Raw genomic sequence first — 16,769 nt, 5'->3', positions numbered from 1 at the left:
ATGACGTCATCGCTCCTAGTATGAATCTGTCATGACGTCATCGCTCCTAATATGAATCCATCATGATGTCATCTCTCCTAATATGAATCTATCATGACGTCGTCGCTCCTAATATGAATCCAGCATGACGTCATCGCTCCTAATACGAATCTAGCATGACGTCATCGCTCCTAATATGAATCCATCATGACGTCATCGCTCCTAATATGAATCCAGCATGACGTCATCGCTCCTAATATGAATCTATCATGACGTCATCGCTCCTAGTATGAATCTATCATGACGTCATCGCTCCTAATATGAATCTAGCATGACGTCATCGCTCCTAATATGAATCTAGCATGACGTCATCGCTCCTAATATGAATCTAGTATGACGTCATCGCTCCTAATATGAATCTATCATGACGTCATCGCTCCGAATATGAATCAATCATGACGTCATCGCTCCTAATATGAATCTATCATGATGTCATCGCTCCTAATATGAATCTAGCATGACGTCATCGCTCCGAATATGAATCCATCATGACGTCATCGCTCCTAATATGAATCTAGCATGACGTCATCGCTCCTAATATGAATCTATAATGACGTCATCGCTCCTAATATGAATCTAGCATGACGTCATTGCTCCTAATATGAATCTAGCATGATGTCATCGCTCCTAATATGAATCTAGCATGACGTCATCGCTCCTAATATGAATCTATCATGACGTCATCGCTCCTAATATGAATCTATCATGACGTCATCGCTCTTAATATGAATCTATCATGACGTCATGGCTCCGAATATGAATCCATCAAGACGTCATCGCTCCTAATATGAATCCATCATGATGTCATCGCTCCTAATATGAATCTATCATGACGTCATCGCTCCTAATATGAATCCATCATGATGTCATCGCTCCTAATATGAATCCATCATGACGTCATCGCTCCTAATATGAATCTATCATGACATCATCGCTCCTAATATGGATCTAGCATGACGTCATCGCTCCTAATATGAATCTAGCATGACGTCATCGCTCCTAATATGAATCTATCATGACGTCATCGCTCCTAATATGAATCTAGCATGACGTCATCGCTCCTAATATGAATCTATCATGACGTCGTCGCTCCTAATATGAATCTAGCATGACGTCATCGCTCCTAATATGAATCTATAATGACGTCATCGCTCCTAATATGAATCTAGCATGACGTCATCGCTCCTAATATGAATCTAGCATGACGTCATCGCTCCTAATATGAATCTATCATGACGTCATCGCTCCTAATATGACTCTATCATGACGTCATCGCTCCTAATATCAATCTAGCATGACGTCATCACTCCTAATATGAATCTATCATGACGTCATCGCTCCTAATATGAATCTATCATGACGTCATCGCTCCTAATATGAATCTATTATGACGTCATCGCTCCTATTATGAATCTAGCATGACGTCATCGCTCCTAATATGAATCTAGCATGACGTCATCGCTCCTAATATGAATCTGTCATGACATCATCGCTCCTAATATGAATCTATCATGACGTCATTGCTCCTAATATGAATCTAGCATGACGTCATCGTTCCTAATATGAATCTGTAATGACGCCATCGCTCCTAATATGAATCTAGCATGACGTCATCGTTCCTAATATGAATCTAGCATGACGTCATCGCTCCTAATATGAATCCATCATGATGTCATCGCTCCTAATATGAATCTATCATGACGTCATCGCTCCTAATATGAATCTTTTATGACGTCATCGCTCCTAATATGAATCTAGCATGACGTCATCGCTCCTAATATGAATCTATCATGATGTCATCGCTCCTAATATGAATCTAGCATGACGTCATCGCTCCTAATATGAATCTATCATGACGTCATCGCTCCTAATATGAATCTAGCATGACGTCATCGCTCCTAATATGAATCCATCATGACGTCATCGCTCCTAATATGAATCCAGCATGACGTCATCGCTCCTAATATGAATCTATCATGACGTCATCGCTCCTAATATGAATCTATCATGACGTCATCGCTCCTAATATGAATCTAGCATGACGTCATCGCTCCTAATATGAATCTAGCATGACGTCATCGCTCCTAATATGAATCTAGTATGACGTCATCGCTCCTAATATGAATCTATCATGACGTCATCGCTCCGAATATGAATCTAGCATGACGTCATCGCTCCTAATATGAATCTAGCATGACGTCATCGCTCCTAATATGAATCCAGCATGACGTCATCGCTCCTAATATGAATCCAGCATGACGTCATCGCTCCTAATATGAATCTATCATGACGTCATCGCTCCTAGTATGAATCTATCATGACGTCATCGCTCCTAATATGAATCTAGCATGACGTCATCGCTCCTAATATGAATCTAGCATGACGTCATCGCTCCTAATATGAATCTATCATGACGTCATCGCTCCGAATATGAATCTATCATGACGTCATCGCTCCTAATATGAATCTAGCATGACGTCATCGCTCCTAATATGAATCTATTATGACGTCATCGCTCCTAATATGAATCTAGCATGACGTCATCGCTCCTAATATGAATGTATCATGACGTCATCGCTCCTAATATGAATCTAGCATGACGTCATCGCTCCTAATATGAATCTAGCATGACGTCATCGCTCCTAATATGAATGTATCATGACGTCATCGCTCCTAATATGAATCTATCATGACGTCATCGCTCCTAATATGAATCTAGCATGACTTCATGGCTCCTAATATGAATCTAGCATGACGTCATCGCTCCTAATATGAATCTAGCATGACGTCATCGCTCCTAATATGAATCTAGCATGACGTCATCGCTCCTAATATGAATCTAGCATGACGTCATCGCTCCTAATATGAATCTATCATGACGTCATCGCTCCTAATATGAATCTAGCATGACGTCGTCGCTCCTAATATGAATCTAGCATGACGTCATCGCTCCTAATATGAATCTAGCATGACGTCATCTCTCCTAATATGAATCTAGCATGACGTCATCGCTCCTAATATGAATCTATCATGACGTCATCGCTCCTAATATGAATTTATCATGACGTCATCGCTCCTAATATGAATCTAGCATGACGTCATCGCTCCTAATATGAATCTAGCATGACGTCATGGCTCCTAATATGAATCTATCATGACGTCATCGCTCCTAATATGAATCTAGCATGACGTCATCGCTCCTAATATGAATCTATCAAGACGTCATCGCTCCTAATATGAATCTAGCATGACGTCATCGCTCCTAATATGAATCTAGCATGACGTCATCGCTCCTAATATGAATCTATCAAGACGTCATCGCTCCTAATATGAATCTAGCATGACGTCATCGCTCCTAATATGAATCTAGCATGACATCATCGCTCCTAATATGAATCTAGCATGGCGTCATCGCTCCTAATATGAATCTAGCATGACGTCATCGCTCCTAATATGAATCTATCCTGACGTCATGGCTCCTAATATGAATCTATCATGACGTCATCGCTCCTAATATGAATCTATCATGACGTCATCGCTCCTAATATGAATCTAGCGTGACGTCATCGCTCCTAATATGAATCTAGCATGACGTCATGGCTCCTAATATGAATCTATCATGACGTCATCGCTCCTAATATGAATCTAGCATGACGTCATCGCTCCTAATATGAATCTATCAAGACGTCATCGCTCCTAATATGAATCTAGCATGACGTCATCGCTCCTAATATGAATCTAGCATGACGTCATCGCTCCGAATATGAATCTATAATGACGTCATCGCTCCTAATATGAATCTAGCATGACGTCATCGCTCCTAATATGAATCTATCATGACGTCATCGCTCCTAATATGAATCTATCATGACGTCATCGCTCCTAATATGAATCTAGCATGACGTCATCGCTCCTAATATGAATCTATCATGACGTCATCGCTCCTAATATGAATCTATAATGACGTCATCGCTCCTAATATGAATCTAGCATGACGTCATCGCTCCTAATATGAATCTATCAAGACGTCATCGCTCCTAATATGAATCTATCATGACGTCATCGCTCCTAATATGAATCTATCATGACGTCATCGCTCCTAATATGAATCTAGCATGACGTCATCGCTCCTAATATGAATCTATCATGACGTCATCGCTCCTAATATGAATCTAGCATGACGTCATCGCTCCTAATATGAATCTATCATGACGTCATCGCTCCTAATATGAATCTAGCATGACGTCATCGCTCCTAATATGAATCTAGCATGACGTCATGGCTCCTAATATGAATCTAGCATGACATCATCGCTCCTAATATGAATCTAGCATGGCGTCATCGCTCCTAATATGAATCTAGCATGACGTCATCGCTCCTAATATGAATCTATCATGACGTCATGGCTCCTAATATGAATCTATCATGACGTCATCGCTCCTAATATGAATCCATCATGACGTCATCGCTCCTAATATGAATCTAGCGTGACGTCATCGCTCCTAATATGAATCTAACATGACGTCATGGCTCCTAATATGAATCTATCATGACGTCATCGCTCCTAATATGAATCTAGCATGACGTCATCGCTCCTAATATGAATCTATCAAGACGTCATCGCTCCTAATATGAATCCAGCATGACGTCATCGCTCCTAATATGAATCTAGCATGACGTCATCGTTCCTAATATGAATCTATCATGACGTCATCGCTCCTAATATGAATCTATCATGACGTCATCGCTCCTAATATGAATCTAGCATGACTTCATGGCTCCTAATATGAATCTAGCATGACGTCATCGCTCCTAATATGAATCCATCATGACGTCATCGCTCCTAAAATGAATCTATCATGACGTCATCGCTCCTAATATGAATCTAGCGTGACGTCATCGCTCCTAATATGAATCTAGCATGACGTCATGGCTCCTAATATGAATCTATCATGACGTCATCGCTCCTAATATGAATCTAGCATGACGTCATCGCTCCTAATATGAATCTAGCATGACGTCATCGCTCCGAATATGAATCTATAATGACGTCATCGCTCCTAATATGAATCTAGCATGACGTCATCGCTCCTAATATGAATCTATCATGACGTCATCGCTCCTAATATGAATCTATCATGACGTCATCGCTCCTAATATGAATCTAGCATGACGTCATCGCTCCTAATATGAATCTATCATGACGTCATCGCTCCTAATATGAATCTATAATGACGTCATCGCTCCTAATATGAATCTAGCATGACGTCATCGCTCCTAATATGAATCTATCAAGACGTCATCGCTCCTAATATGAATCTATCATGACGTCATCGCTCCTAATATGAATCTATCATGACGTCATCGCTCCTAATATGAATCTAGCATGACGTCATCGCTCCTAATATGAATCTATCATGACGTCATCGCTCCTAATATGAATCTAGCATGACGTCATCGCTCCTAATATGAATCTATCATGACGTCATCGCTCCTAATATGAATCTAGCATGACGTCATCGCTCCTAATATGAATCTAGCATGACGTCATGGCTCCTAATATGAATCTAGCATGACATCATCGCTCCTAATATGAATCTAGCATGGCGTCATCGCTCCTAATATGAATCTAGCATGACGTCATCGCTCCTAATATGAATCTATCATGACGTCATGGCTCCTAATATGAATCTATCATGACGTCATCGCTCCTAATATGAATCCATCATGACGTCATCGCTCCTAATATGAATCTAGCGTGACGTCATCGCTCCTAATATGAATCTAGCATGACGTCATGGCTCCTAATATGAATCTATCATGACGTCATCGCTCCTAATATGAATCTAGCATGACGTCATCGCTCCTAATATGAATCTATCAAGACGTCATCGCTCCTAATATGAATCCAGCATGACGTCATCGCTCCTAATATGAATCTAGCATGACGTCATCGTTCCTAATATGAATCTATCATGACGTCATCGCTCCTAATATGAATCTATCATGACGTCATCGCTCCTAATATGAATCTAGCATGACTTCATGGCTCCTAATATGAATCTAGCATGACGTCATCGCTCCTAATATGAATCCATCATGACGTCATCGCTCCTAAAATGAATCTATCATGACGTCATCGCTCCTAATATGAATCTATCATGACGTCATCGCTCCTAATATGAATCTATCATGACGTCATCGCTCCTAATATGAATCTATCATGACGTCATCGTTCCTAATATGAATCTATCATGACGTCATCGCTCCTAATATGAATCTATCATGACGTCATCGCTCCTAATATGAATCTAGCATGACTTCATGGCTCCTAATATGAATCTAGCATGACGTCATCGCTCCTAATATGAATCTAGCGTGACGTCATCGCTCCTAATATGAATCTATCATGACGTCATAACTCCTAATATGAATCCATCATGACGTCATCGCTCCTAATATGAATCTAGCATGACGTCATCGCTCCTAATATGAATCTAGCATGACGTCATCGCTCCTAATATGAATCCATCATGACGTCATCGCTCCTAAAATGAATCTATCATGACGTCATCGCTCCTAATATGAATCTATCATGACGTCATCGCTCCTAATATGAATCTATCATGACGTCATCGCTCCTAATATGAATCTATCATGACGTCATCGTTCCTAATATGAATCTATCATGACGTCATCGCTCCTAATATGAATCTATCATGACGTCATCGCTCCTAATATGAATCTAGCATGACTTCATGGCTCCTAATATGAATCTAGCATGACGTCATCGCTCCTAATATGAATCTAGCATGACGTCATCGCTCCTAATATGAATCTAGCATGACGTCATCGCTCCTAATATGAATCTAGCATGACGTCATCGCTCCTAATATGAATCTATCATGACGTCATCGCTCCTAATATGAATCTAGCATGACGTCGTCGCTCCTAATATGAATCTAGCATGACGTCATGGCTCCTAATATGAATCTATCATGACGTCATCGCTCCTAATATGAATCTATCATGACGTCGTCGCTCCTAATATGAATCCAGCATGACGTCATCGCTCCTAATACGAATCTAGCATGACGTCATCGCTCCTAATATGAATCCATCATGACGTCATCGCTCCTAATATGAATCCAGCATGACGTCATCGCTCCTAATATGAATCTATCATGACGTCATCGCTCCTAGTATGAATCTATCATGACGTCATCGCTCCTAATATGAATCTAGCATGACGTCATCGCTCCTAATATGAATCTAGCATGACGTCATCGCTCCTAATATGAATCTAGTATGACGTCATCGCTCCTAATATGAATCTATCATGACGTCATCGCTCCGAATATGAATCTAGTATGACGTCATCGCTCCTAATATGAATCTATCATGACGTCATCGCTCCGAATATGAATCAATCATGACGTCATCGCTCCTAATATGAATCTATCATGACGTCATCGCTCCTAATATGAATCTAGCATGACGTCATCGCTCCGAATATGAATCCATCATGACGTCATCGCTCCTAATATGAATCTAGCATGACGTCATCGCTCCTAATATGAATCTATAATGACGTCATCGCTCCTAATATGAATCTAGCATGACGTCATTGCTCCTAATATGAATCTAGCATGATGTCATCGCTCCTAATATGAATCTAGCATGACGTCATCGCTCCTAATATGAATCTATCATGACGTCATCGCTCCTAATATGAATCTATCATGACGTCGTCGCTCCTAATATGAATCCAGCATGACGTCATCGCTCCTAATACGAATCTAGCATGACGTCATCGCTCCTAATATGAATCCATCATGACGTCATCGCTCCTAATATGAATCCAGCATGACGTCATCGCTCCTAATATGAATCTATCATGACGTCATCGCTCCTAGTATGAATCTATCATGACGTCATCGCTCCTAATATGAATCTAGCATGACGTCATCGCTCCTAATATGAATCTAGCATGACGTCATCGCTCCTAATATGAATCTAGTATGACGTCATCGCTCCTAATATGAATCTATCATGACGTCATCGCTCCGAATATGAATCTAGTATGACGTCATCGCTCCTAATATGAATCTATCATGACGTCATCGCTCCGAATATGAATCAATCATGACGTCATCGCTCCTAATATGAATCTATCATGACGTCATCGCTCCTAATATGAATCTAGCATGACGTCATCGCTCCGAATATGAATCCATCATGACGTCATCGCTCCTAATATGAATCTAGCATGACGTCATCGCTCCTAATATGAATCTATAATGACGTCATCGCTCCTAATATGAATCTAGCATGACGTCATTGCTCCTAATATGAATCTAGCATGACGTCATTGCTCCTAATATGAATCTAGCATGACGTCATCGCTCCTAATATGAATCTATCATGACGTCATCGCTCCTAATATGAATCTATCATGATGTCATCGCTCTTAATATGAATCTATCATGACGTCATGGCTCCGAATATGAATCCATCAAGACGTCATCGCTCCTAATATGAATCCATCATGATGTCATCGCTCCTAATATGAATCTATCATGACGTCATCGCTCCTAATATGAATCCATCATGATGTCATCGCTCCTAATATGAATCCATCATGACGTCATCGCTCTTAATATGAATCTATCATGACATCATCGCTCCTAATATGGATCTAGCATGACGTCATCGCTCCTAATATGAATCTAGCATGACGTCATCGCTCCTAATATGAATCTATCATGACGTCATCGCTCCTAATATGAATCTAGCATGACGTCATCGCTCCTAATATGAATCTATCATGACGTCGTCGCTCCTAATATGAATCTAGCATGACGTCATCGCTCCTAATATGAATCTATAATGACGTCATCGCTCTTAATATGAATCTATCATGACGTCATCGCTCCTAATATGAATCTATCATGACATCATCGCTCCTAATATGAATCTATCATGACGTCATCGCTCCTAATATGAATCTAGCATGACGTCATCGCTCCTAATATGAATCTATCATGACGTCATCACTCCTAATATGAATCTAGCATGACGTCATCGCTCCTAATATGAATCTATCATGACGTCATCGCTCCTAATATGAATCTAGCATGACGTCATCGCTCCTAATATGAATCTAGCATGACGTCATCGCTCCTAGTATGAATCTATCATGACGTCATCGCTCCTAATATGAATCTAGCATGACGTCATCGCTCCTAATATGAATCTAGCATGACGTCGTCGCTCCTAATATGAATCTATCATGACGTCATCGCTCCTAATATGAATCTAGCATGACGTCATCGCTCCTAATATGAATCCAGCATGACGTCATCGCTCCTAATATGAACCTATCATGACGTCATCGCTCCTAATATGAATCTATCATGACATCATCGCTCCTAGTATGAATCTATCATGACGTCATCGCTCCTAGTATGAATCTATCATGACGTCATCGCTCCTAATATGAATCTAGCATGACGTCATCGCTCCTAATATGAATCTATCATGACGTCATCGCTCCTAGTATGAATCTATCATGACGTCATCGCTCCTAATATGAATGTAGCATGACATCATCGCTCCTAATATGAATCTAGCATGACGTCATCGCTCCTAATATGAATCTATCATGACGTCATCGCTCCTAATATGAATCTATCATGACGTCATCGCTCCTAATATGAATTTAGCATGACGTCATCGCTCCTAATATGAATCTATCATGACGTCATCGCTCCTAGTATGAATCTGTCATGACGTCATCGCTCCTAATATGAATCCATCATGATGTCATCTCTCCTAATATGAATCTATCATGACGTCGTCGCTCCTAATATGAATCCAGCATGACGTCATCGCTCCTAATACGAATCTAGCATGACGTCATCGCTCCTAATATGAATCCATCATGACGTCATCGCTCCTAATATGAATCCAGCATGACGTCATCGCTCCTAATATGAATCTATCATGACGTCATCGCTCCTAGTATGAATCTATCATGACGTCATCGCTCCTAATATGAATCTAGCATGACGTCATCGCTCCTAATATGAATCTAGCATGACGTCATCGCTCCTAATATGAATCTAGTATGACATCATCGCTCCTAATATGAATCTATCATGACGTCATCGCTCCGAATATGAATCAATCATGACGTCATCGCTCCTAATATGAATCTATCATGATGTCATCGCTCCTAATATGAATCTAGCATGACGTCATCGCTCCGAATATGAATCCATCATGACGTCATCGCTCCTAATATGAATCTAGCATGACGTCATCGCTCCTAATATGAATCTATAATGACGTCATCGCTCCTAATATGAATCTAGCATGACGTCATTGCTCCTAATATGAATCTAGCATGATGTCATCGCTCCTAATATGAATCTAGCATGACGTCATCGCTCCTAATATGAATCTATCATGACGTCATCGCTCCTAATATGAATCTATCATGACGTCATCGCTCTTAATATGAATCTATCATGACGTCATGGCTCCGAATATGAATCCATCAAGACGTCATCGCTCCTAATATGAATCCATCATGATGTCATCGCTCCTAATATGAATCTATCATGACGTCATCGCTCCTAATATGAATCCATCATGATGTCATCGCTCCTAATATGAATCCATCATGACGTCATCGCTCCTAATATGAATCTATCATGACATCATCGCTCCTAATATGGATCTAGCATGACGTCATCGCTCCTAATATGAATCTAGCATGACGTCATCGCTCCTAATATGAATCTATCATGACGTCATCGCTCCTAATATGAATCTAGCATGACGTCATCGCTCCTAATATGAATCTATCATGACGTCGTCGCTCCTAATATGAATCTAGCATGACGTCATCGCTCCTAATATGAATCTATAATGACGTCATCGCTCCTAATATGAATCTAGCATGACGTCATCGCTCCTAATATGAATCTAGCATGACGTCATCGCTCCTAATATGAATCTATCATGACGTCATCGCTCCTAATATGACTCTATCATGACGTCATCGCTCCTAATATCAATCTAGCATGACGTCATCACTCCTAATATGAATCTATCATGACGTCATCGCTCCTAATATGAATCTATCATGACGTCATCGCTCCTAATATGAATCTATTATGACGTCATCGCTCCTATTATGAATCTAGCATGACGTCATCGCTCCTAATATGAATCTAGCATGACGTCATCGCTCCTAATATGAATCTGTCATGACATCATCGCTCCTAATATGAATCTATCATGACGTCATTGCTCCTAATATGAATCTAGCATGACGTCATCGTTCCTAATATGAATCTGTAATGACGCCATCGCTCCTAATATGAATCTAGCATGACGTCATCGTTCCTAATATGAATCTAGCATGACGTCATCGCTCCTAATATGAATCCATCATGATGTCATCGCTCCTAATATGAATCTATCATGACGTCATCGCTCCTAATATGAATCTTTTATGACGTCATCGCTCCTAATATGAATCTAGCATGACGTCATCGCTCCTAATATGAATCTATCATGATGTCATCGCTCCTAATATGAATCTAGCATGACGTCATCGCTCCTAATATGAATCTATCATGACGTCATCGCTCCTAATATGAATCTAGCATGACGTCATCGCTCCTAATATGAATCCATCATGACGTCATCGCTCCTAATATGAATCCAGCATGACGTCATCGCTCCTAATATGAATCTATCATGACGTCATCGCTCCTAATATGAATCTATCATGACGTCATCGCTCCTAATATGAATCTAGCATGACGTCATCGCTCCTAATATGAATCTAGCATGACGTCATCGCTCCTAATATGAATCTAGTATGACGTCATCGCTCCTAATATGAATCTATCATGACGTCATCGCTCCGAATATGAATCTAGCATGACGTCATCGCTCCTAATATGAATCTAGCATGACGTCATCGCTCCTAATATGAATCCAGCATGACGTCATCGCTCCTAATATGAATCCAGCATGACGTCATCGCTCCTAATATGAATCTATCATGACGTCATCGCTCCTAGTATGAATCTATCATGACGTCATCGCTCCTAATATGAATCTAGCATGACGTCATCGCTCCTAATATGAATCTAGCATGACGTCATCGCTCCTAATATGAATCTATCATGACGTCATCGCTCCGAATATGAATCTATCATGACGTCATCGCTCCTAATATGAATCTAGCATGACGTCATCGCTCCTAATATGAATCTATTATGACGTCATCGCTCCTAATATGAATCTAGCATGACGTCATCGCTCCTAATATGAATGTATCATGACGTCATCGCTCCTAATATGAATCTAGCATGACGTCATCGCTCCTAATATGAATCTAGCATGACGTCATCGCTCCTAATATGAATGTATCATGACGTCATCGCTCCTAATATGAATCTAGCATGACGTCATCGCTCCTAATATGAGTCTAGCATGACGTCATCGCTAATTGACATTTTTTGTTTTACTTTATGAAAAAAAAACATCAAGCACGTTTTCCTATCAGTCCAGAGAAGCCAACGCCATCGACGGGCCAAGTTAGCACGCGAGCGACTTCTTTCCAGTGTGAAATAGCTGAAGAAAACTGACACCATTGTTCCCCCTGCAGGAGCCCAGTAGGCTCCGCCTCCCACATCCAGCCGCAGCAACATGACAGTCTCTCTGCAAGGAACTTGTGGAATGAACCATGTGAGCCTGCCTCACATTTCTTTTCCCAAAGCCTCAAAGGCATCACGCGCCGCCCCGGAGTTCAAGTTTACAGTTTTACGGAGGTGTCAGTGAAGGCAACACGTGTGAAACATGAAGATCCTGGATGAATGTTTAGGTTATGTCGCACGTCCTCAAAGTTCAGAATATTCTGCATATTTGCAGCTAAAAATAGCCATCTTTTAAGCCAACTGTTATTCCAGAACACTGTAAACATTCAATGATGCAAGGACCTCCTTTCTGTCACCAGGGCGTCCAATTAGTGCCTGATCAAAATTACACCAGCAAAAATATGAATTCTCTTCTTTTTGTTTAAATTCTTCAGAATTCTGTCTTGACCTTTGACAGTTTTAGCAGCATAGTGTGTACTTTTTGTGTATTAAATGTCAACAATCCTTAGTACATAGTGTGTACTTCTTGTGTATTAAATGTCAACAATCCTTAGTACATGGTGTGTACTTTGTGTGTATTAAATGTCAACAATCCTTAGTACATGGTGTGTACTTTGTGTGTATTAAATGTCAACAATCCTTAGTACATTGTGTGTACTTTGTGTGTATTAAATGTCAACAATACTTAGTACATGGTGTGTACTTTGTGTGTATTAAATGTCAACAATACTTAGTACATGGTGTGTACTTTGTGTGTATTAAATGTCAACAATACTTACATTTATTGCTGCAATACATCATTGTACACTTTTGACAGTATTTGTATTAGTAATATTAATGATGTTGTTACATACATGAGTACTGCTGATGTAAGCTACTTTCTTCAACCCTTTATTTGTGTACTATAGTATACATATGGTGTACTATAGGGTTGTGTTTAGTGTACTATAGTATACATATAGTGTACTATAGTGTGTGTAGTGTACTATAGTATACATATGGTGTACTAAAGTGTGTGTAGTGTACTATAGTATACATATGGTGTACTATAGTGTGTGTAGTGTACTATAGTATACATGTGGTGTACTATAGTGTGTTTAGTGTACTATAGTATACATATGGTGTACTACAGTGTGTGTAGTGTACTATAGTATACATATGGTGTACTACAGTGTGTGTAGTGTACTATAGTATACATATGGTCAGAGGTGGGTAGAGTAGCCAGAAATTGTACTCAAGTAAGAGTACTGTTACTTTAGAGATTTATTACTCAAGTAAAAGTAAGGAGTAGTCACCCAAATATTTACTTGAGTAAAAGTAAAAAGTATGTTGTGAAAAAACTACTCAAGTACTGAGTAACTGATGAGTAACATACACACACACATATATATATATATATATATATATATATATATATATATATATATATATATATATATATATATATATATATATATATATTTATATATATATATATATATATATATACATACATATATATATATATATATACAGTATATAATTTATATTTATTTATTTTGCTGTTTTTGTTTACATGTTAAAGGTGTTTTAATGAATATACATGCATGTTTAACACATATAGATTCCTTTTTTTCATGAAGACAAGAATATAAGTTGGTGTATTACCTGATTCTGATGACTTGCATTGATTGTAATCAGACAGTAGTGATGATAACGTCCACGTTTTCAAATGGAGGAGAAAAGTTCCTCCTTTCTGTCTAATACCACATGAAAGTGGTTGGTTTTTGGCATCTTATTTGTCCAGCTTCCATATTCGTTTTTTATACACTTTACAAGAAATACATTGGCGGCAAACTCCGTAGCTTGCTAGCTTGTTTGTGCTGGCTTTCGGAGACTCTTATTTTGAAAGCGCAAGCGCAATGGAGCGGCACTTTTATTGTGAAGACAGGAACTGTGCAGTCAGTCTTTAGGCTTTTGACGGGATGTACGGTTGAAATAAAAAAGGGTCTTTTTTCCTTCACACTTTTGATTGATTGATTGGAACTTTTATTAGTAGATTGCACAGTACAGTACATATTATTCTGTACAATTGACCACTAAATGGTAACACCCCAATACGTTTTTCAACTTGTTTAAGTCAGGTCATGTGACCGCCTGGCTCTGTTTGATTGGTCCAACGTCACCAGTGACTGCATCTGATTGGTGGAACGGAGTGAACGTCACCAGTGACTGTATTTGTTGAAACGCAGGCACTTTGAAGGTCTGTCTGACAGACCAAAACAAACAAAGCGTGCATTAACAGATGGATAAAAATTAGTAGCGAGTAGCGAGCTGAATGTAGATAAAAGTAGCGGAGTAAAAGTAGCGTTTCTTCTCTATAAATATACTTAAGTAAAAGTAAAAGTATGCTGCATTAAAACTACTCTTAGAAGTACAATTTATCCCAAAAGTTACTCAAGTAGATGTAACGGAGTAAATGTAGCGCGTTACTACCCACCTCTGAGTATACATATAGTGTACTATAGTGTGTGTAGTGTACTATAGTGTGTGTAGTGTACTATAGTGTGTCATATAGTATACATATAGTGTACTATAGTGTACTATAGTGTGTGTATTGTAACAAGACTCCCAGCAAAGCAGTCACTTCCTGCACTTTAAAGCATCCTCTCTGACGTTCACACGCACGCACACACACACACACACACACACACACACGCACACACACACACACACACACACACACACACACACACACACACACACACACACACACACACACACACACACACACACACGCACACACACGCACACACGCACGCACACACACGCACGTACGCGTATTTCACGCACACTTTCTGGAAGTGGAAGAAAGTTCCAAGTCGATCGGGGGGTGGGGGGGGGAAGATGGAGCCACGTCTACACACAAGTTGTGTAGCATGTAGGTGATGCAACACAAGTTGTGTAGCATGTAGGTGATGCAACACAAGTTGTGTAGCATGTAGGTGATGCAACACGCATTGTGTAGCATGTAGGTGATGCAACACTTCACTGGGTGCCACGCAGTCAGGGCGCGTCCAAACGCACCTTTTAGTGCGTAAAAGCTGCAAGTTTGCGGCCGCAGATGATCGACAACATGTTCACCTTCTCAACATTGTTGCGTTGCAAAACTCACCGATGATGATCGCGCACGCGCTCCAAAGTCCGATTTCCTTCTTCAGAGTGACTCTGTCGTCCTTGGACGACTTTTTGTCCTTCTTCCTCTTCCCCTCGTCCCCCATCTCCGCGACCACGTCCACGTCCACGTCCACGTCCACGTCCACGCGACTGACTGGCCACTGGAAGCGAGAAGCGCGCTCCTGTTCGTCCACCCCGCACTGATGCGGACTGGCGCATGCGCAGTGAAGCCGGGACGCGTACCTTCTCGGATTTAAGCGACAAATGGCATCACGTGACCTGCACGCAGCCTCCTTTTAAACGCAAATACATATTTATCATACATATATTACTTTTATTACTTTTATTACTTTTAAACGCAAATACATATTTATCATACATATATTATTATTATTACTTTTATTACTTTTAAACGCAGTCAAATACATATTTATCATACATATATTATTATTATTACTTTTATTACTTTTAAACGCAAATACATATTTATCATACATATATTATTATTATTACTTTTATTACTTTTACACGCAGTCAAATACATATTTATCATACATATATTATTATTATTACTTTTATTACTTTTAAACGCAAATACATATTTATCATACATATATTATTATTATTACTTTTATTACTTTTAAATGCAAATACATATTTATCATACATATATTATTATTATTACTTTTATTACTTTTAAACGCAAATACATATTTATCATACATATATTATTATTATTTCTTTTATTACTTTTAAACGCAAATACATATTTATCATACATATATTATTATTATTACTTTTAAACGCAAATACATATTTATCATACATATATTATTATTATTACTTTTATTACTTTTACACGCAGTCAAATACATATTTATCATACTTATATTA

The 16,769-nt window shown here is 39.4% G+C and overlaps 1 protein-coding gene across 1 annotated transcript in view; it reads right to left on the bottom strand.

Moving 5' to 3' along the window:
- LOC133608235 (asc-type amino acid transporter 1-like) overlaps nucleotides 1–16,010 on the bottom strand; it is an 86,516-nt gene extending 70,506 nt beyond the window's left edge. Inside the window, exon 1 of the mRNA XM_061963439.1 lies at nucleotides 15,874–16,010. Coding sequence (XP_061819423.1) covers nucleotides 15,874–15,979 — 106 coding nt within the window. The 5' untranslated portion in view covers nucleotides 15,980–16,010. The remainder of the gene's footprint in view (nucleotides 1–15,873) is intronic.
- Between the last annotated feature and the right edge of the window lie 759 nt (nucleotides 16,011–16,769).

The sequence above is a fragment of the Nerophis lumbriciformis genome, linkage group LG06, assembly GCF_033978685.3.
Source record: "Nerophis lumbriciformis linkage group LG06, RoL_Nlum_v2.1, whole genome shotgun sequence".
NCBI lineage: Eukaryota > Metazoa > Chordata > Actinopteri > Syngnathiformes > Syngnathidae > Nerophis > Nerophis lumbriciformis.
Note: the sequence above shows the minus strand (reverse complement) of the source record. Positions and strands in the feature narration are given on the sequence as shown.